The sequence below is a fragment of the Netta rufina genome, assembly GCF_964035555.1.
Source record: "Netta rufina genome assembly, chromosome: 9".
Taxonomy (NCBI): domain Eukaryota; kingdom Metazoa; phylum Chordata; class Aves; order Anseriformes; family Anatidae; genus Netta; species Netta rufina.
The window spans coordinates 14,506,625-14,528,980 of record NC_140132.1 but is presented as its reverse complement, the minus strand read 5'-3'; the positions used below and the strand labels follow the sequence as shown (position 1 = coordinate 14,528,980).

The 22,356-nt window shown below is 37.7% G+C and overlaps 1 protein-coding gene across 4 annotated transcripts in view; it reads left to right on the top strand.

Annotated features, from left to right (window-relative positions):
• The window catches only part of OPA1 (OPA1 mitochondrial dynamin like GTPase), a 52,696-nt gene extending 43,763 nt beyond the window's left edge, over nucleotides 1-8,933 (top strand). For all 4 annotated transcript variants that reach the window (XM_084292250.1, XM_084292248.1, XM_084292249.1 and 1 more), the window contains 2 exons: nucleotides 6,330-6,421; nucleotides 6,941-8,933. In XM_084292250.1, the coding sequence (XP_084148376.1) occupies nucleotides 6,330-6,394 (65 nt within the window). In that variant the 3' untranslated portion in view covers nucleotides 6,395-6,421; nucleotides 6,941-8,933. The remainder of the gene's footprint in view (nucleotides 1-6,329; nucleotides 6,422-6,940) is intronic.
• Nucleotides 8,934-22,356: the final 13,423 nt, after the last annotated feature.

The window sequence follows — 22,356 nt, the reverse complement described above, 5'->3', positions numbered from 1 at the left end:
GGATTAAAATGCCAGTTGGCTCAGGGTGGCAAAGGGATTTAAGGCGGCAAGTAGAAGGGTTGTAACTAACTCTGAATATAATGGTGGATGTATGTCTGAGAAGGGAAGCCTGATCCATAAATGTATTTACAAAGCTTAGTATCAGAATTGTCCTGTTCCAGAGAGCATACTTTAAAATCAGAATTTATAGAAAGAATTCAATTGATCTGGCTGTAAATTCAACTCTTACCACAGATTGCAGTAGGTATAAGAAACACAGTCATAGTGAATGCAAGCATCAGTTAGCATCTTCATTCAAAGTGCTAGTAACTGAAGGGTATGCTAGCTGTTTTCTGCAAGCTTGCGTTTTAAAGGCTATTTCTAATGATTCAGGGATTGTCTACGTGAACTATTATAAATTCCATTTAAACTTTGCCGAGTTCTGCAGAGCTTTTATTACACTAATGAGCTAATTGTTTAAGAATCATTCACGTGATTCATCCTCCTGTTCAGCCTTTAAAAAAAAAAAAAAAAAGTAGATGCTGAAACTCTCTTGACAAACCAATATTTATAACGGTTTGACAGCAGGATGAGGAACAGCGTTTGTCTTTGTAACAGCTTAAAGAAAAGGCCTTTCCAGCACCCAGCCATGCAGTTACAATCTTGACCTCTTTCTTATGCTGGGAACATACATAGAGCAGACAAGCAGCACCTCCCGTGTGTTTTCTTGACCCTTTGACTGTCCATTCACTTCCCATCTGTTTTGCAGCCTTAAAGGAACAGAGGGGGCCCTCTACTTATAAATCTGTCTTTGCAGCTGATAAATGATGTTCTGTCTCTTTAAGGGCAGCCTGGGTGGTTTTGCCTTTTTTTCCCCTCTTAAAATTTTAGCTTTCCTCTTGTCCTTAACCAGAGGGAAATATGGTATGCGAACAAGAGGAAACTGGCAAAAAGTGCAATGGGTGGTTTCAAAGGATTTTCTAAATTTCAGCAGGACATGACCCTGCCCCGATCAGTGAATTACGGGAGCTGTTAGGCTGCGGTGGGGTGAGACAAGAGAAAGCGTGTTGGTGCAGGTCTGGGGACTGTGGGTGGAAAGCCTGCTCCTTGGGACATTACTTGGAGTGCCTTTTAGCACGCTGCCTCTCACTGTTCCGACAAGAGGTCTGGTTTTTGCGTGGCCTTTAGAAAGTTCAGGAATGTGGTGCAAATGGCTGAACTTCAGGGAGATTTTTTTTTTTCAGTTCTCCACCTGGATGGTTGTAGGGGGTTGAGTACAAGTATGGGGTCTGTGTCTTAGGTAGCCCTAAGCAAAAATTCAGCTGTCAATAGGAAACCATGGAGCAGCATTTCCAGCTTTTAATAGTGTGCTTCTGGGCATCCTGGTGAAATCTGACTACAGACTGGGCTTTTCTTTTTGCTAGAGGAAAGATGAGGCATTCACAGCAGTAAATTCAACATTTTTGCCACTGTGGTTAATTAACCGTAACACACAAGTATCACAGCAAGCAGTGACAATGGTTATAGGCAATGAAGGGATGACGAAAGGCAGATTAAAAAAAAAAAAAAAAAAAGAAAAAGAAAAGGCAGAGAAGCAAGGCTAAAACCAAAGTAAAATCCAGAGCAAAAGGAAGAACCATGAGCTAACAGATATAGAAGCAGTGTAAGTGATAGTCAGAAGTAGAAATCACTTTAATGTATAACAGGAGGATTTATAATGAACTATTAACAAATTTTATCATGCCTTTTCTTGCTATTTGCGTCATTGAAGTGCAGAATAAAGATGCATCTCTGTCCTGAAAGTTTTCAATTTTTCTTGATGGTGCAACTGAAAATCAGTGTCATATGGGCAGACTTGTAAACAGGGGAAAGGGAAGCGTTTTAACTTGCCTTACATAACAAAATCCTTGTGCACTTTTCTCCAAGTTGTGGTACAGAGAGCCATGGTTATCTTTAAAATTCTGTGCTAAATCCATTGCTTATTTACATAAGCAATGTAAGTATGATTGATTTGAATGCCAATAAATTCATTTATATTTAGAATCATAAGCAAGAGCAATTTTGTGAAGAGAGTTCACGTCTTCTGTAAAACCAATTAATGCAGCTGAAAAATATCTAGAAACCTTTTTTCTTGCTACTTACAGTGTTGTTCAAATAAGTAATAAGCTTTACTTTTTCAATTTGTTTAACAATATTCCTAAGATTATTTGGCCTTACTTCAGGAGTTTTGTTTGATAGGTTTGATATTTTAGTTTCACTTTAGCAGTGATTCTTTAGCCTCTGTACTATTAGTTGGTAGATGATCTTAGTTAAAATGGCCTGCAAGCAGTGAGCAAGCAGTCCTTGTGAGAATGAATATCTGAGGGAGTTTTCTTCTGAACAGCTTATGATGTTAAAAGCAAACTTTATCTGTGGCTGTGGGTTTTTTTGGTGTGTTCAAAGCATATCCAAATCCTAATTACAGATCAATTAGTCTGGGTTTGGGCCTTTTAGATCTAGTATCACAGGATTAACGAAAAGAAAATGAGTAGGTAGCAATATCATTTCTTACGGAGATAAGGATATGAATGGAGATAAGGTGCATGAATGAGGATCTCAAGATACCCGAATAAAGAATTTCCTCATTCTGTCAGTGAAGTTTTATGGGATATGGAAGGAGGATTATGGGAATATTCATGACCAGATCAAGAGGCATAATGAGCTGATGTATGAACAGCTTATCTTTTAGGTAAACACGGGGTAAATGGGAAACAGAATAGCCATTCATTGCCCCTAGGCCTGTGAATTTTCCTGTTCTGAAGATGGAGAATAGAGTTCAGTTACATTTACTCTTCATTGGTACCATTTGATTTTTTTATCACTGTTATGTATTTGTAACTTCAGTTCTGCCTTAAAACTGTCAGACACTGCTCTTTCTAGAAGCTCTAACATTAAGCAATAGTGTGTATTTAAACTTCTGAAATACCATATAATAAGAGTGCAGTACTTCAAAGACTTCTGCGATACTTCAGCATGGCATAATAGTACTGGGCTAGTTTAACATGCTACAGAAATCATTTGCTAGCAAACTGAATGCTTTTAATCCAAGATTTACTTCTACATGGAAAAACACACAATCATAATATTTAGGAAGGGCAACGGGTCACTTAGGCTGTCTCATAATTACCTTTTGTATTAAGTAGTAAGTGTTCTTATCTGAAACCCAAGTGATGTTCGGGGTTTGACATGTTACTACGTACTTCTAAATTAAAGCACTTTTTTTGAGGAAGTTTTCAATCAGTATTTTGGTGAAGCTGTCAATGATAACCCTGCAAATCTGGGTACACAGATTCTGTATTTCACAGTGAAGAGAACTGCATCCAAAAACTTCCTCAACTAAAGGCAGGTAAAATCTGACTCTTGAACTGCAACAATACGTTTCTGTGGCAAATGCAGTGTCACAAAGTGCTGGGGAATCTACTGGCATCTATCCCAGAACTGCAGCCCCTGCACTTGTACTCTTCAGAAAAGTTCTGCCAAGCATTTACATTTACTGGTTTATTAAGATGTGTGTAGTGTCAGTGTGTAACTCTGCAGTTCCTCTATTTAAAAGGTAAGCTGATTTAACATACTGTTTCTCTATGCTACAGAACGGACTTGTGGGGTAAATCTTACAGGTTGGCTGGTATCTGCTGCTGCAGGAGGCTTTCCTACTGCTAGGAATGCAAGGCATAGCATGAGTAATTGCAGCTATTTGGCAGTCATTGTAACTGTTCTTTCTTAAGAATAGCTAGCGTGTTTTTTCAAAGTATTAAATTACCCCAAGACCTCATAATTATTACAGTTAAGCAATCATTTCAATTCAGTCCAAGTATAAAAACTAATAAAGTTCTCATAATATGGAGGCAATTTTAGTGTGTCTGTTCTCTAAGCAAACACAGCTGATTCAGTACTTTCTGGTGGAATAAATATTTGCTACCCTGTTATTTTAATATGCCCTAATCAGAAAATTAGAATAGCTTTTGTTGGCACAAACCTTTTCTTTTTTTAAGGGTGAAATAATAATTACAGACTTTTGCTGATGCTATTAATTTTCAATAGTTGAATATTTCATTAGCGAGGAGTTGAGAAGGGAAAATATTTGCATTTAATACTGCTAAATCTGCCTGCTTTCACTGAGCCTAATGGCTTGATCAATAGGAAAAGTATATTTGGGGAAAAATGTACCAATTTATAGTTACTGTATAAATATATACATTCACTCCAAAAACAAAGCTATTAAGAGCACAACCTGAAGAGACCTTCTGGGCAGTGAGATTGAATCTCCAGATATCACTGGCAACTGCTGTTCATTTTGGAGAAAGAGATACAGGGTTAACAATTCCCAAAAATGTGTTGACTCTCTCCAAGATAATAAGACGCTTTTTTCAAACATTAATTTTGTAAACATACGCAGCATCAATATTAGAAGCTGTGCTAAGCAGCTGCCTAATATATGCCAAAGTATTGTTTTTGTTACACGAGAGGTTTATATACTGACACACCAAAAAGATCAAACTGCTTTTTTCTGACTTAAAGATAGCAAACAAACACTTCAGACTTAGTGAGAAGTAGTGATTTTGTGATTTTTTTTTAATTTTTTTTTTCCATTGGCAGCATTCAAAAGTTCTCTCTGCTGAACTGGTTCACAACTTTTTCTGCTAAAAATAAAAATAAAAAATCGGCTACTGCTGTTCTGTAACTTCCAAAAATACAGCTTTCACCCCTTAAACTGACTGTAATCTTCATTTAATATCAAAGTACATTAAAAAATGAAGGCAGCTGAAACTCGAGAAAGTTCTTTGGTGTTTTCTTTAGGACCCAGAGCGTGATTCATGCTCCCTGTGCCTCTGTGTTGGTAGATAAGCACTACTGGGGAAGGGGACACTGAAGTGTTGAAAGTATAAGTGATTTGCCTTTCATCACCTAAAAATTGCATGATAAAGATGTAAGTTAGAGATTTCTTCATTCCCATACAGGCTATTTTACATATTTTATTAAATGCTAACTAAAATCCTGTACTTCTGCTAGAACAGGACTACATGATTTTGTTGAGTTTGGGTATCAGTACTGCTCTAAAATTGTTTTTATAATTATCTGTGGGATTGGCAATTTATTACTAGATGAACTTCTATTTCCCTTGGCTACATTCTTATATTCCTGTTTGAGGTCCTACTTCTTTCTCCCATAATGCTTATGTATCCCCATTTAAGGATAACGGCTGTACTTTTCATTCTGTTTTGCTGTTATTTCAGCTCAGCAAAGCAAGTTTATAACATACGGTATTGGCAAAGAAAAGAAAACATTAATAGAAGATAGACTTTAAAAAAAAAAAAAAGAAAACAAAACAAAAATCAAACCTTGTATTTCATGCAACATACAGGTTTAATCCAACAGTATTTTGTGTCTTGGGATGTGGAGAAAAGGGGAAAGACTGGACATTTTTACATGTATATTCTCATTGGACTTAGTTTTGTCTGTCCCCGCTCATTTTTCTGAAGTGTGCTTTTTTTCATGGTTATAATCGCACACAGAAGGGGCTTCAATGAGGATGTGGTGAGAGAGAAGGAGGAAATCTTGCAGGCTTTAGATTCCAGCTAGGTTCTAAACCTTGCTTCATAAGCTGTTTAATAAATCAAATAGGCTATATGATGACAAGCATTGTGTGGAATTCAGAAAAGAGTGGAAAAATGCCTAAAATCCTGTATTTTTCCCAGTGTTACCTTTTTATTTGTAGTAGTTGCTTGCAGTGATGTTCTAGTCTTGTGTTTTATTGGTTTGGTTTTGTTTTTAAGAAACAAGCTCCCATCTTTAGCATTTGTATAAAATAAGGTTCTGCCCACATCCATCTGGTTACTACTGATATGCAAGGAAATGAAGTGTAAACATTAAACATTTTTAATGTTGTATATGCCCTTTTGTATAGGGGTATTGAATGCTGTTGTTTGGTGGTTCCCTGAAATTCTGCCTGCTGAAAGGTCACTTGTTTTTAACTCTTTTTAGAATGATTTGTGTTGTTTGTGACACTTGTTGTGGATAATAAGGATATTTGATTAAAAGAGAGGTGGGTTAGTGGACATTAGTTAAAGGGTAACAATTCCCTACAGGTACCAGGTGTACGGTAGTTCTGCTGTGCATGACATAATGAAAGTTTCAGATTTTTGAAATACAACAATATGGGATTTCTTTGTTAAATTATGGAATTATTAGCATGATAATCATTAAATGTATTTGTAGAAGTTCTTTGTTCAAAGGGATCAGTTTCATTTCTTCTGATGTGGAAAAATGTAAGTAGCTGGATATTTAAATGACAATCTTTTTTATTTCTTCAGAAAAAGTTCGGGAAATTCAGGAAAAACTTGAAGCTTTCATAGAAGCCCTCCATCAAGAAAAATAGATTTTAGATGAACAATCGTTCAGACAGGTAATCACGTTTAGATCATGAAAGAATTATTATAATTTCTCATTGCTCAATATAAAGCAATTATTCATGTCTCTTAGATACACGTTTTCATAAAGACATTGTGAAAATTCCTTTTATTTTATTCCATTGCATGGCCACTGCTGCTTCCTGCTTCTAATCTGCAAAACTATAGTTTCAGCTTTTACACTACAAGTGAAAGTGAAACTTTATAGAAATACAATTAGTGGCTAGATATTGTGAAACACTTGAAGCCATTTGATTACTCTTGGTTTGTTATTTTTGTCCATGTTAAGAGGACAAGTCTGTAACTAGCTGGAATGAAAATTAAGGAAGCAATTTTCTTTTCTGTAAAGTATTTTGAAATCTTTTCTCTATAGGCACTGTATATATAGCAAGCAAAAATAATATACATTCAGGTCACTTACAAACATTATTCTTCAGTATTAATTGTCAGAAACAGAAGCCTATGTTCTGTGATATATTTGCATGCATTTTAAAATAATGTCCTTTCTGTTTCAGAAGCAACTTTACACAAGAATGCAGCCTTTTCCAGGATACCTTGCACAAAGAAGACTGAACAAAAATGGCTTTTGTGTCCCATTATGTTTCCTATCTTTTGGGGAGCATCCTGAAATGTTGGAGGAGAAAGAAAATAATGTCTTATGGGATTGAGAAGTTCAATTAAAACCTACCTGCTTTTTTAATTTTTGAAGCTAAATGTATACAGCAGAAGAATATGACTTGTGTCTCAGTGAGATAGCCTGAGAGCTTGCTGAAGTTGTACATTTAAGGTGTTTTTTTTTCCTGATAGGAAAAAAGGCTTTTGTTTTTGGCATCTGTCTTGTACAGTAGAGCTGGATCAGATTGATAAAGTGATTTTATCTGTTGTTTTTTTGCCTGCAAACGATCCTGAAAGTTTGACGTAAAGTTTAGTATTTGTATGTACATTAAACCACCCTTCCAAGTTATGCCACTTCTATTTGTTAAGCTGTGTGTTGAAACCGTCTCTGATCACTCTGGTACAGAATTTAAAGCATGGCATTGAGATCTTGAGAGGAAGTTGTGGATTTTGTTAAAATCCTAAACTCCTGAGAGACGTCATCCAAGGAATTCTTCTAGTGCTTTCAAGTGAAAGTACTGACTGCTATTCACTGACACCTTAAAAGGTTTGGCTCAGGAAATAATGTCAACAGCTGTTCCTTTCACCGATTTTTTCCTAATACATGTTGTTACTCTGAATCATAGCCGATTACATTTCATTTATGGTATTGCACAGACTTTGATTTCCTTTTTAACTCCTCTCTTCCCCATAGGTACAAAGTAAATTGATTACATGGAAAATGTAGAAAAATACTCTGTACAATTCCAACTTGTCCAACCTCCTTAACTCAAAAAGCAAAAATATAATTAATTTCCTTTTTGTAATAGCTACTGTAAGACCAAAGTCACTTCTATATTGAAGTTAAACAAAAAGTCCTTCCATACCCACTTGGTTTCTGTCATTCAATACAGTAAAATAATCAGTAAATATAGTATTTTTTTTTTTTTACTGTTTTAGTTTTGCCATAGAAATGTCACTTCTGACAAATTTAAGCATGATTTAGGCTCTGTCTCGTAGGTGCCTGGTGATTACTCACCACAGTATTTTTCTGCCCACACTTTGCAACAAATGATCTGGATACACTTCTGATTGCTTCTGTGGAAGAAGATATAAGGCTTATTAGGCTTACAACAATTTGTTTTGCAGTTGTCTGATTATGGAGGTTGAAAAAATTGACGTAGCTTTATTTCCCTCTCTTGAAAAGGCTATTGATTTTGAACTTTTGGCAATTAAAAGAGAGGATTCCAAACATTTTATGATGGACACTTTTTCTGTTTGGTCTCACTGAAAAACGGAGAACTTTGGTAAAATTTTCCCTAAACATTCGGAAAATAAAGTATTTAGTCCCTTGTACAAAAAGTTAATATAGAGCTATTCATAAAATGTTGTTGAAAGGTTAAATATTTTGAGGAGATCTAACTATGTTTGGGGACTTTTTGTTTGTTTTTGTTTAAAACTGCTTTCTGAAAATTAGTTTTTAAGGATTGAAACAATGAAGAAAAAGCTTGTATCATCATCATTTTCTGACAATAACTTTAGAAATGTATGTTTGAACAATTGTGAAGACAGAAGAGATATTCCATAGGCTGTATAGCAAGCGAAATAAGTCTGTACTTGTGTTAAATTCCTCTTTGTATTAAAAAAAAAAAAAGAAAACAACACAACAACAACAAAAGTTTTGCATTACTTCAAGAGATCACTGTTTAAAACTTCTGTGTAATGTAAATGTTGCGAAATTTTGCATCCAGTGGTCCAGCCTTCATCTCTTTCAGTGTGATGTTCCTATAGTTTTAGTTCTGACTTCTCTGTGCTGCTCATCTAAGACTTAGCATGATGTATTCCATGAAAAATAGGTATTTATTGAATAAAAATGTAACCGAAGGAAAAATAAAATGTGGGTTTTGAACACAGTGCTATTGCACCTAACAAGAAGTCACTTTGACCTTCTTTTTCTTTTTTGTTAAACTGTGAAAACATATGCTGGAAGTTAAACATAGTTAGTGGGAAAACGGGTTTGAGAAATACAGACTACTTAGTTTACCAACCCATGCATGAATTCAGGAATTATATCTGTTTTTTTCAGATGAAGAAGAATACTACAAAATCAATTGCAAAAATACTGTAAAAGTCTGATGTGGAAGGTGCTGTGAATTTGCTCCACAAAGCTTAAATTGCAGACATGCATATCAGGAGCAGTAAATAATTATAAGTCTGCAGTAATTTGATTTCATGATTAGAATTCAATTTACCAGAAGTGATCTTGGCAAATAAGGAGGAGGTAATTTAATGCTGTTTTTATAGGACTTTACCGTAACTTTTTACTTCCTCTAACCTTAATATAAGTTATGCTTAAATCTAGTAAGTTAGCACCAATTAACAAAGTTTAAAATAGAGTTGTTAAGCACTATTAATGCTTTTAAACATTAAAATTACTTTAAACTTACTTTAACATTACTCTTTTTAAGGATTATCTTAATAAATAGTTAGCTGTAATCATGTTAAGCTGCATGAGAAGCATGTGCTGTTACGCATATTTTTAGATAACAAACACAATTATTTGAACTGTCTTTAAAGATTTATATGATACAGAGAAGTGCAAGTCATTTCAGACTGTGGGTCTTGCAAAATCATTGTAGCCACACAAACCAGTTTTGAAACTAGGAAAATTAACGTGTCCGATTATTTTCCAGTAAAACTACAAAAACCTTCCTTGTGTATTTTTCAAATTCAGGGTATTTTTCTGTATTACATAAACTACCATCATAGTCTACGTAAAGCAATTTGTGTGTTATAAGTAGCAAAGACTAATCTGTAATTTCTGTGGTTTTCTAAGGTTTAAGAGAGAGGCATCAGCGAGTGCAGATATCATCATTACATAAATGAAATATCATTATTACATAAATGAATATTTCATTTCCAAAGCAAGTTACTTATGTCATGCAGCTATGGTAAGATATTTCAATTTTCTATAAACTGAGTTTACGAGCCAAGGTTTAAATATTAATGGCCAAGGATATTTTTTCTGTCATTTCTTCATGAAAAGGGCACAGATGGTGCTTTTTCACATGTCAACAGAATTCCTCCTTCTTAGTAGTTTCAAGTAACCTCATACTAAGTTAGCAGACCAGGAGACGCATGAAAAACTTGGTAAGTGCAGTAAGTTAGAGTGAAAATGTCAAACAAAACTCTTATTCTAAAACCTACTAGTGTGTTCTATTTCAACATAGAGAATCAATTTTTCTGAGTATGTTTTGAACCTAAACTGAGTTTTGATCTTGTATTTCCATAGCTAAGATTTAGGGCACTTAATTTTCATGTATCTTAAAATTTAACAACTCCAGCAGTCATATTAAAAATGCACAAGAGATTTCATCACTTCTGTTGAGAAACACTGAAATATGGGATCTAGAAATCTGACCCAGGACCCCTTGAGTCATTTAAAACTCTCCCTTCTTGGTAGAATTTGGTTCTGGGCATGTTTGCGGGATACTTTTGCCAGAGAAGGTGTTGCCAGTCTGTGGTGATCTCTGCATTTTTGCAGAGTTGCAGCAGAAATTTTCTTTGACTACTTGGAGTGTGTTTCTGTTTTTTTGAGATGTTTTAGAAATGATGTTCCAATCATGCTTCCTCACATGGAAGGGATGCACATTGATTAGTCAGATTACTCAGATAGTGGGGTACCTCTCAAAAACATGGCATGTATGGCTATCTTAAAAAAAAAAAGAAAAAAAAAAAAATAATTAACTTCCTACTTACTAACTTACTATTTTTACTATTTTCCTTTTGTTTTCACTTCCTCAGAGTGCAGCTCCATTGACTCCAGAAAACTCCTTTAACTGAGAAGTAGAAACCTGCATATTTCCAAAGCCTGGAGAGAAAGAAGAGGTTTGACTAGAACTCTGATACAAACTACCTTGTTAGCATGAAATATTGCTTTTCCAGTTATTGCTGTCTCCTGTATAGACATGACTCCAGAAACTTGATTTCCAGGCTACAAGTCCTTTTATGAGCACTCTCTGATAACCTGCACAATGGAAATATATTTATTTTTCTAGAGCTTAATATTGGCTTAAAGAAAAAACTAGTTTCATCTTAACATAAAGATTTTGAGCAATCTTAAATCTTGGATGATTCTGTCACTTTCCTTGGTAGGCTGCCTTTGCAGTAACTTACCATCTCCAAGGTACTTGTTTATTTTTCATTTTTGTTTAGACCTATTTAGATCTTGTTCTGTTATGTAATTAGTTCAGTAATCCGTCTTCCCTTGCAGAAATCTTTGCAGACCCCAATCAACCACTTGCTAGTTTGTATTTAACATGTAAATAAATTTACATGGTTTTTTTTTACATGTTAAATTTTATTTAACAACATAAATAAAATACATTGTAAATCCCTTGCAAGATGCATTATGCATGGTCGTCAGATGATAATTCTTAAAGATGTGGTTGTCAAAACTGCTATTTGCTCTAAATGCCTGTTATCACATAATTGTTTTTATGGAACAAGGCTGTAGTTCAATATTTAAGTATATAAAAAAGTATAAAATATATATACAGAAACAAAGGGAAGAAGCTGAAAGGATACAGAGATTGTAACAATTATTTATGTTGTGTGCTGGAATGTAAAAAAAAAAAAAAAAATCTGTGCACACAAATCCTGTTGACATCTGCCATCACCTCTGTGCTGTAGCACATCAGAAAGTGAAAATATCCAAGTTGTCATTCTGTAAATGAATGGTAAAAATTATGGGTGTGACACTATTGGACTATTGAAGTGATTCGATGAATAGTACATGACAGTACTTCTGGAATGGGTCTTGAAACAACTGTAGAGTCAACCTCTGAAACAGTTCGAGAACCATTTCTGGAATTGGCTCTAGGTAAACTTCCTGCATTGACATCAGAAGTTAGCTGGGGAATGTTTCCAAAAGTGGCTCTAGAAGTGATTCTAGCAAGAAGGTTGAGAGTTGAGTCTGGCAGATATTGTAGCAGTGTTTTTGAATCAACTCTCAGTGCGGGATCCAGGCATGGTTCTTGAGCTGAATCCAGAAGCGAGCCTGCTGTTGGCTGTGGGATTTATTCTGGAATCGGTTCTGTTGGTGCACTTCTAGAGCCAGTCCCAGAATTATTTCTAGTCACTTGTGCTGAAAAGTTGTTTACTGTGCATAGATACAAATGGTTTGTGTTTGTTACAGAACACTGGTAGAAGTCTTTTTCTTGCTGCTGCTGCTGCTAGAAGTCTGTAGGTTGCAAGACAGTTTCAGGAGCAGTGCATCCCAATCTGCGTGTGTTAATGTCACTTTCTGACTCAGAAATGGATTTCTATCCTATCCTTGATAGTGGCAACCAACAAGATGAGCATTGTTCAAGTTTTTCACCTCAAGAATGACAATGAGCCTCTTGAAGGTTAATCAGAGTGGTGCATTTATTAATGTCTTGGATTAAACCATTCCTAATGCAGGTAAATATTTGAAGTTTCAATTAAAAGAGTACTTTATAAAAGAAATAGTTAAAATACAGTACATAGAATAGAATGCAGTAGATAATGTAAGCCTCTTCACCTCTAGAATCATAAAATCATAAACAGAGATCATTGTCGCTTCCATTTCAAGCAAGTGTTCTCTCTTTTCTAGCCTCACAAAACAGGTGTCAAGCTAACAGTATGCCCTGTATGTTTAAGAGCATTCAAAGCAGTGTTTTGCTTCATCTCCACAAGCCAATTGCCTATGACTTTTGATGTTTAGAGATGGAACATTCATTGCAACCTTCCGTTCAATGAGCCTCTTCTGGTTCATGTGAAAATCAACATCCTTTTTTGTGTTGCTGCCTGACAGGATGCTACAATACTATTAGCATTTGCAAAGGGTTTACTCCGTCTAATAGTGCAACCCCCAGATCACAGGCTGCTCAGTTTGTGTTTCTCTATTATGTGAAAGACACAAAGAAGCTGAAGGCTGGCAAAGGCCTGTCAAATCTTGTAATGTAGCAAGCGACCCCAGAGCTTCATTCTGCTTTATATCATCCCTTGTTCCCCATCCCACCCTTTCCCTTGAATGGGCTCTGAGGTAGGTAAATGAATTCAGCGGTATGGTAGGCGGATGATTCCTTTCTGACCTCATTCCTGTACCATTTGTTTCCAGGCTTGTTGGAGGGAAGGAGACATATCTGAACCTTTTGTTTCAAATAATTTTCTTGCAGGTTGGGGAGTTAATGCAGACCTTGTCTGAACTCACCCGAGCGGAAAGTGTTCTGGGTACATGTTCTGACACGCTTGGTCCCCTGGAATTGCCACATTAAAGGAGAAAACTGTGAATTGGAATTCTTTAATGTCTGGCATTGCTTAAACACCTGGACACCTTTTTTTCTTTTTTTTTTTTTTTTCCCCAATGCACGTGTGTTTATATCCTGTTTTATGCTTGAAACATCTGTCTTAAGAGCATGCAAGAAGTAAACAAAGAACAAGCTTTGAACAGCCCAGTGTTAACTTGTTTTAGTCAGGAAGAAGTTGTTGAGGCTGAGACACAAGCTTAGTACAGCGTGCACTGAACAGTGGCTTGCAAAGGGGCATCTCAGACCAGTGTCTGAAACTGGCAAGGTAGTTCTTAGCTTTGAACAGTCATGTTGGTTTGTTTAAGGATTGTGTGTTTCATGGTAAGGAAAGCAATGGTTTCCCACGTAGTAGGACTGAATTTGAGAAGCAGTGAATCTTCTAATGCCAAACTTGCCAGCACTGTGCATCCTTAAAGATACTTTTGTGGAAGGAAGAATAGAGGAATGTGACCACCAGGAAAACATGAGGTGGGAATATCATCACAGCTGTCCTGCATCGTTGGGAGTTAGCCCTCTGCACAGTCATTGCTACGATGTTTGGAAGGTCATTTTTGCCTCTTAAGTAACGGATTATGAAGATGTTAAATACAACACAAAAACGTTAACACCCTTAAGTCTTAAGTGTATGCAGTAGTAAGTTTACAGTATCTGAAGTGTGAAATCATGATTAAACCACAATAGGAAACTATTAACATTATTTCACGCTCAGTATTCTTGGAAGTATTCTGCTGAAGAGAAACATTCTGGATAATTTCAGCTGCCACGGCAGCATATATCTGTGGGAGGAAAATGGGAGATGCACAACCACCTCCATCTATCTAGTCTTGCAGAAATGTAATGAGAGGCCTGCTTATGATCTGAGCTCATCGCTTTATATTGCACATATGCTTTACAGAAGGCTCCCACAAGCCAAATGAAACATTGGAACAAATCTGCTAGAACTTCAGCTAGTCTAGTCTCACAGTTGATGTGAAAAATACAGACATAAAGCGAATGAAAGAGGATGGTCATATCCCAGGTAAGGGTGTTGCCTTAAAACCATAGAAGTATTGATGATTTTATGTTAATGTTCTGTAGCTCGAGTGTACAGACAGAAGGGGTGTTTATCATATTGATTTCTGTACATATTAACATATTTTCTGCATGTGCTTGTAGAACTTCATGATAATGATCTTTTATGATACAAATAGTATTACTCTTGAAATACAAAATTCCACATCCTGCACAGATTCAGGGCATTCCCAAAACAAACTCTTTGTTCATGCTTCATTTGTGACTCCTCTGTGGCATGTTTATGTATCTCAGGTGGGAGATGAGCTTATCTAACAGTTGTAATCTCAAACCCACCTAACCTGAAGGTTATTTGCATGTGCAAATTATCTTTGTAGTTTAGGACTAATTACAGACTAATTGTATTAGCCAAATAGAATAGCTTCCCTTCCCTTTCCCCCCACCTGCTAAAGGAGTTTGTACTTTCACAGGGCTCCAGTGCTGATGATACACAGCTTTGTGCGAGTCCTTGTCTACTTTCTCACTAGCAAGGCCAGTGTGAATATTGGCTAAATAAAGCCCTTAAAATCAAAAAATGATCCTCCACCAGTAACCAGGAAGGCCATCGCTTTTGTTCTTATCATGTAGTACCTCTGCTCTAAACAGTGGAAAAAAGTCTAATTTTTGTCTTTTTTATGGCAGCGCTCATCAACTGGATCTTTTTTGCAAGGAAGCTTTTTTAAGCTATTAAATGTTTGTTTCACTGGCTGCCACTGGATACTATTTCCCTAAGGAAAATAAGAGCATCCCATTTTAAAAAAGCCCTTTTTTTTAACCTCCTGTTAGTTTATGCATGGTCCGTCCATTCAGCTGGAGAAGATAGCATTTCCCTTTTCAATAAAAGAAAACAAATTTCCATTGCCCAGTGCCTGAAAATTAGAATTCAACAGGGCTTATGGAAGTGCAGCTAGCAACAGGTTTTTTTATGAAGGTTTATCTCAGTACACTGCTTTGTTACAGATTTTTACCCACCCTATTTGCTTTTCCTGCCTGCGCAACTTTCTTCCCTGTTCTTATCTGTCCTGTTGGCATGTAAATTACTCCCACACCAGGTGACATCCTTTGCCTTGTGATGTGTTGAAGGTCAGATTAGATTTTCACAGTAGAGCCACCTAGCTTGAAAAATGTATGCAGTGTAATTCATGCTACTGCTCACATCCCTTTTCAGTTTAGTTTCTGGCATCTTGGTTTTAGGTACACGTGTGTAGCACATACTTTGTGAATGTACCTGTATCTCAATGTATATACTATGTATGCAATGAAAAGAAACATGCTACATCAGAAATTCTAACTTTCTGCCTGGTCTATGCGTAACCCAGAACAGAATTTATATAAGTGTACAACCCAGTCTGAAAGACAAATGCTGTTAATAAAGAGTAGCAAAGAAGCATCAGAGATGGGTTGGTGGCAAGAGGCTATTTTCATGTGGAAACAAGGGAATATTATACCACTTGCTGAAGCTTAAAACAACTCCCAGATCCTCACTGAAAATGAGCTTCATGATGAAAAGACTTGTAGCCTGTTGGGCCAAGAGATGGGGATTATAAGAATATTCATGATTCCTGAGAATCAGCAGGTGAGACCTAATGCACACATTTGCCCCCTACCCCAGTTCATCCTTTTGGTAAACAGCAAATAAAGGCTGGGTTCCCAGAGTGGCTGAACTAAGTTCCTGATTTTTTTTTTTTTTTTTTATTTTTTAAATAAAGAATAGAGGAAAAGGGAGGGAGGGAGGGGGGTGAAGAAGATTGCAGTGGTTTTGCCACTTGTCCCAAGCAGAAGCACGGACTCTCCCTTTCATTTGTAAAGAGTAACTGTGTGGCCGAACCAGAAGTCTTGTGACATTACTTAAGAAAGCAGAATGGTATCTTAGCATCCAGGGCCTCATTTAAAACATAAAGAAAAGCCTGTCTTAGAGCTTGGATAAGCTGGAGAGGAATCTCTGTGACATATGTGCATTGTCTTAGGAAAGCATGGGATGAAGCCAACTGGTGGGACATGGCCCTTAATACACTAGGGATTTGTCATGCCTGTTTTAGTGTATTTACTAGTCAGTAAACACCCAGCATGTAGAGTCCGTGCAGTGACAGTATGTGATGCTGCGCACTGTTACAGGACAGTGAGTGGCAGGCGTTACTGTATGGGACATTGATTCCTTGGGCAAGGTGGGCAAAATAATTTGTACTACATTTCCCAAGTGAAACACAAAGATACTGTCAATAGTAGTTCTTGCAAATTAAGACTTCACGAAATTGTCTCACTCTTTTCCTGTGGTGTGGGCTAAGAGGGATTCTCATGCATGCTGATCTTGTCCTAATTCTGACAGACTGCACCTGCAAGCACGAAGTAGCACGCTCAGTGTAGCAGGGGGAGGGATAGCTGTCATCTGATGAAGCCTGGGTGTTGTCAGCTCTTTGAGGCCTGAATCAGTGCTTGCACTGAACAGAGAAGAACATGCTTGATTTTGCTTTAATTCAGTGTTGTTTCCTGTTTTTTCTTTGCAAAACTGGGTCTGTACTGTTCGCTCTGCCCTGTGATCTAGCACAACCCCGTTCTACTAACTTTTCATTCTCCTGTCCGTGGATTGCAGCAGCAGGTAAGTGACAAAGTGATATGACAGTGGGAGGTGTCCTAATGAATGCAAGGGAGGGACGTTTAGGCTGCTTTCAGTCTATGGCCAGTGCCACTTAGCAAGGACTGGGCACGACTGGAGTACTAATCCTGCATATATCTGCCTATGGAGTAAGGCAGGTGCAAGCACTTTCCCAGGTTCTTTAGGTTTCCTGGAAGGGATATGCAGGTGAAGCCTTTTGGCTGTACTGAGACACAGATGACTGAACAAAAGTATGTTTTGGTACAAATTTACCACTGTGCCAACATCTAATGTGGCCTGAAGCTTGCAGAACATCTGTCAATGAAGCTGCATTAAGGTGAAGGTAACGTTTTGTAAGGTTTTCAGCCTTTCCAGGAAGGCTTCTTTACCGTGTTTAATTCCCCCTTGAAATTTCAGTCTGCAAGAGCAGTAGTGCCTGCCTCTGACAAAATTGTTGTTACACTTAGTTTGGAAGTGTCTCAGCATAAGGACACTTGTTTGTTGTAACCCAGTGACAACATCAGAACAAGATTTCAACAGTGTTGATGTTAATCTGAATGTAACTCAATAGCACTGGCTTATGTGGTTGGATTTGAGTCCTCAGCAGTTGAAACTGAACTGCTGCCTGCTCAATATAGTTTTTCTAGTAACTGATGCATCTAGGTCAACAAATTGACAGGCATTGCTCATTTTACTGCTTGGCAAATATTGAACTAAAGTCTTCAGCACTGTAACACTGTTGACAATTGCAGGATAATGGCATTGTCCTCTTTTGTTACCGTGAAGTGCATCTTTGCATCTGATTCTGGCATATAGCACACTCTGTAAACAACAAGGGATGTTGTGATCTGGAGTCGCAAGTGTTTGCTCTGACAATATAAACTTAGTGCCTGCTCTCTGAAACCAAACAGTCTGTGTCTGCCATGGTTACTTCAAACTGATAATGAAACAAGCCACTCTCCTTCTGAAAACATTGGAGGGCAATGGCAAAGCTGTTGTTGAAGTTCTTTTCTGTTTGGAATGCTGTCCTTACCACGCTCCTTTATTACATTGCAGGTCTACATTGAGGAGTCCAGACTAAGCTTCAAGAGCCTGAAAGTGGAGAAAAATACTTGGCAGGAAATTAAAAAAAGAAAAAAAAAATTATTACAGTTAACGCTGGTCTATCTGGTAAGGAAATGCTTTGTTGCAAGCTCACTATCCGTTCTTTCTTTTCCATAATAGCATATTAGAGGAAATGCAGCTGACGTGAGGTTCTGTCACACACATCCTGTTACCTGAGCAGAGCACTCTTTCTTGCTTCCTCCTTGTCTTCTCAAAAATTAAACTTTAGCCCTGCTTCTGTGTAGGTCTGGGGTCATTTTAGTCCCAGCCTCTGTAGTTTCATTTCATGGTCTCTCCCTTCCGCTTCACTAGCATCTCTCGCTCTCTTGTTTGCTAACATGAGTCATCACTCTGGATCAGACTAGAATAATTCAGCTGCGTGGTAGCAATTCAGTGGTAGCATGCCCCAGGAGAATGGAGTCATTAACAGATTTTCTTCCACACCACCTTTCCATGCTATATTGTTAGCTATAGCTTTATTATTTATTTCATGTTTAGGTCCAGGGTGAGGATTTAAAGCAGAACCACCTTTCTTCTATTTCACACCTCTGCTTTCACCCACAGTTTTTATTTTGCATGTGAACTGTGTAGAATCTTTGTTTATGCAATGGTTTGCAAGCTAAAATGGTAGAGAACCTTAATCACAATGAATCTGTTTGAAAAGTGTCTACTGTACATCTGCTGTTAAGATATTACATATGAAACATTAACTCAAATGCTGTTAGGAGGTGAATCTACAAAGAAAGGGAGCCTTTGTGGATAATGGATCCTGCTACTCTTGACAGATGTCCATGAGCTTGCAGGATTGGCCCCCTCCACAGATACATTCAAAAATTAATCTACAGCTTTTTATAACCCTAGTGGGGACACAGATAGGTTGGCCTGCACTGCTTACTGCCTTTTGGGGTTGAATTAATGGTGTTTCCTTTTTCTTCTGTGTCTCAGAAAAAAAAAAAAACACAACAGCTCTGCCTTTGAGGTTAGTGCAGTCACAAGCTAAAAAGAAGCCTAAGGTCAAAGAACAAGAAAGAGGCCAGCATGCTGTTCCCAGCCAGGTGCTGAGATGGGACAAGCTGTATGATCTACTGTCTGCATTTTGCTAGACTTGTCTCTAGTTGTCTGTGGTTATTCACAGAGCTGGGGGCTATGGGAGATGGGATTGTAATTGTGTTCCCAGCAAAGAGAAGAGACAAAGCTCCACGCTTCAGGAAAATGCCACCGTAATTCTTCTTATATTAGTTCAGAGAGGCTCGTTGATCATGAGGCTGGAAGCTTTTGTGACGGATGTCAAGTGACTGCTTTTGGGGATGATTCACTTATTGTCTATAAGGCTCTTTTTACCATAAAGCAGCTGTGAAGCCTCTATTTCCCCTAAACAAAACTGTCTTGAACTTCCAGGGGAGAACAAGGCTTTCACTGTGCCAGCCTTGACTGAAGTCACAGCCAGGAGGGAGAAGTAAGACCAGTTTTCTTGCTTTTGCAAAAGCAAACTTATTTTTTTTTTCCCAGCAGTAGCTGTGAAGTGGACAAAGGAAGTGAGCAGCCACCAGCCCTGTGAGAGAAAAGAGCCTGTCCATTTTGTAAAACCGCAGTATTTTTGTGTCCACCTGCAAATGTGGACAGCAGAAGTGGCTGCTGCTCCGGCTGAGCCTACCAAAGTTGTGTACAGCAGGTGGTTATTTCCCAGCAGCTATACAGTTCAGGTGTTGTGTTTTTTTTTGTTGTTGTTGTTTTTTTTCTTTCTCATATTTAAGACTGATATTATCTGTTTTTTACAGAAAGCACAACTCATTCAACTTTTGCTTTTTGATTATATGTATCCCCATACACTGTTCACTAGAGAATGGGGCTTGCAACTAACTTAAAGATAAGGAAACAATTCCCAGAAAGGTTCAGCTGGAGCCTGTGGGCCCTTCAGGTGAAGGGAGTAGCAGGGAAAAGGACAGGCTGTCACTTGAGTAGGGGACAGTAGTGAATTACTGTGAGCAAGTGAATGGCAGCCTCCTAACGAGCAAGTTGCACTCTTGGTGAGGCAGCATCTTCCAGTTTCCCTGCTGGTAGGAGCTCAACAGGCCAAGCAGCCTGGCAGCAGCCCACCACCCTGTTTGGGCTTTGGATTAGGACTTTCTGCACAGTGACAAACTACCTTTCCTGTACAGATGGGGTCAGCTGAGTGCTGTTATAAAGCAAAGTGGAGAACGCTTTATATTGCCATTTAAAACATTAAGCTATTCGTTTAAAAGGTTTGATGTGTGGCCTCCTCAGGCACTGCATATGTGTATATTACAAGCTGGGCCTATCCATACTAAATAATATCACTTCATTATCTCTGGTCCTTCAGAAGCTGTTGGCTTCAAATTTGTTCCTCAAAATAATAATCAGTTGGTTTTTAGAACGAGAAATAGATAAAAAAAAAAAAACTGAACAAACCCTTTTCTCTATCAAGAATGTTCATTCATGGACTTACAAAATATGTGGTAGAAAGGTTTTTGCAAAATTTGTCAGGTTCCTTGAGTGTGATAATTTTATGATAAATGTTAATGTGAAAATTTCCTTCTGCCTTAAGGAAATACTGGCTGAACAAAGACTTCTGGATGACCCGAACTATTTATTTCCTGGAGTGTACCAATACCTGATCCTAGACATCACCAGAAACACTGCTCAAATGCAGCAAAGCAAAACCACAGCTTCTTTTCAGTGACTAGGGAGAAACACATTTGCAAGGAACTGTCTTGGGCAGACAGACCTGCAGAGAGAGAGAATAAGCATGGCATGCCACGCTGAACACTTTGAGCTGTTCCGGACCCCAACAAAGCCCTGGGAGAATCTATTGAGTTTTAATTGTACAAACCCACGTGGCTGATGAGAAATACAAGGGTGGCTTTTTTTTACTTATTAGAATTGTAAAATCAGTGCTTCGGTATGGCCTTTTTCTCTGGAAATGTCTCTCTGTGGCAGTATGCTGTGTCTGAATCCACTTGCTCTGAGCCCTTCTTGAAATAGCTTTCCTGTATGTAAGGCTTAATTTAGTGTAAAGAGACAAAGGGATTCCCTTGGAATCACATCACATCGTATTAGGTGATAGAGGACTGACAGGATGTGCTAAGACTTCTGTCAAAAATCTTTTGGGAGAGCTATGTCATGAATTCCTGCTCTCTTGTAGAATTCCTTTTCAGTGATTTTGCCAGTATTCAGGGTTTTCGGGTCCCCCAGAAGGTCATTCCCATTAGTTACACATTGCTCAGCCATCACTGTGATTCTACACTGTTGTACACTTTGTTCGCAATTACTGTAATGAACAATCAAGGCAAGATTAACTCAGAAAAGACTGTCTAGACAAACATCCCCACACAAAACTTTTTTTTAAAGTGACAATAAAGAGGAAAGGGTTGGCCAGCCAGTCATATAACTTTTCAAGCAAACATTTTCAAGATAGCAAACATTGATTACATTTGTAATAACCTGAAAACATATCTGATAGGTCTAAGATACATTTAAGGTGATGTGTTTGTTTGGTCTACAGGGGAGAGATCCTGAGGTATAACGCATGCTGATGGTCATCTTGGCTTGTCCTGTCAGCGCTGATCTTGGGTTTTCACGGTTGCTTAGTGTGGCATGGGTATGGGTCCTCTGATTTATATGAAAATTTTCCTGCTGTTTTTTTCCACTGACACTAGAAGTGAAAGGAATTCAACAGTCCTTGGCATGAAGTATTTGAGCTAATACCAGATTTTGTGCTTTTTCTTGTTTAATTGTTTGTTTTTACAAGGCCAATTTCTAGTGTAACATGCATACTTCACAAATAAAAGTATTTTACATGTTAGATTTCTTATTTATTTTCTTATAATGGATTGTCTTGGGCAATTTAAAGACATCAGGGAACAAATGAAATTCTCTTTCCTGCTTATATGCAGTTTGTTACAAATATTCCTACTGCTCGATATTTATAGGTGGTAAAGACCGGAATGTGCCCCTGTGATCATTTGCACCAAGCTTCCAACTTCTGTCTGGGCTAAGAGACCTGCAAGAAAGAATCATTGAGGACTGATTTAACAACTCTCCGTGATGGATCTTGTCAACGGGTAAGTTTGTTAAGCTTATTACTGTCTTTGATAAATGTTACCACCCTGCTTTGGCCAGATTTGTTCTGTAGCTTCCAGCACTGAGATCTCATTCTGCCTTTTATGTGCTGAAACAGAATCTGTCTTGAATTGAATGTGTTTCCCCAGAGCGTTAATTATGACTGAATGTTGAACTT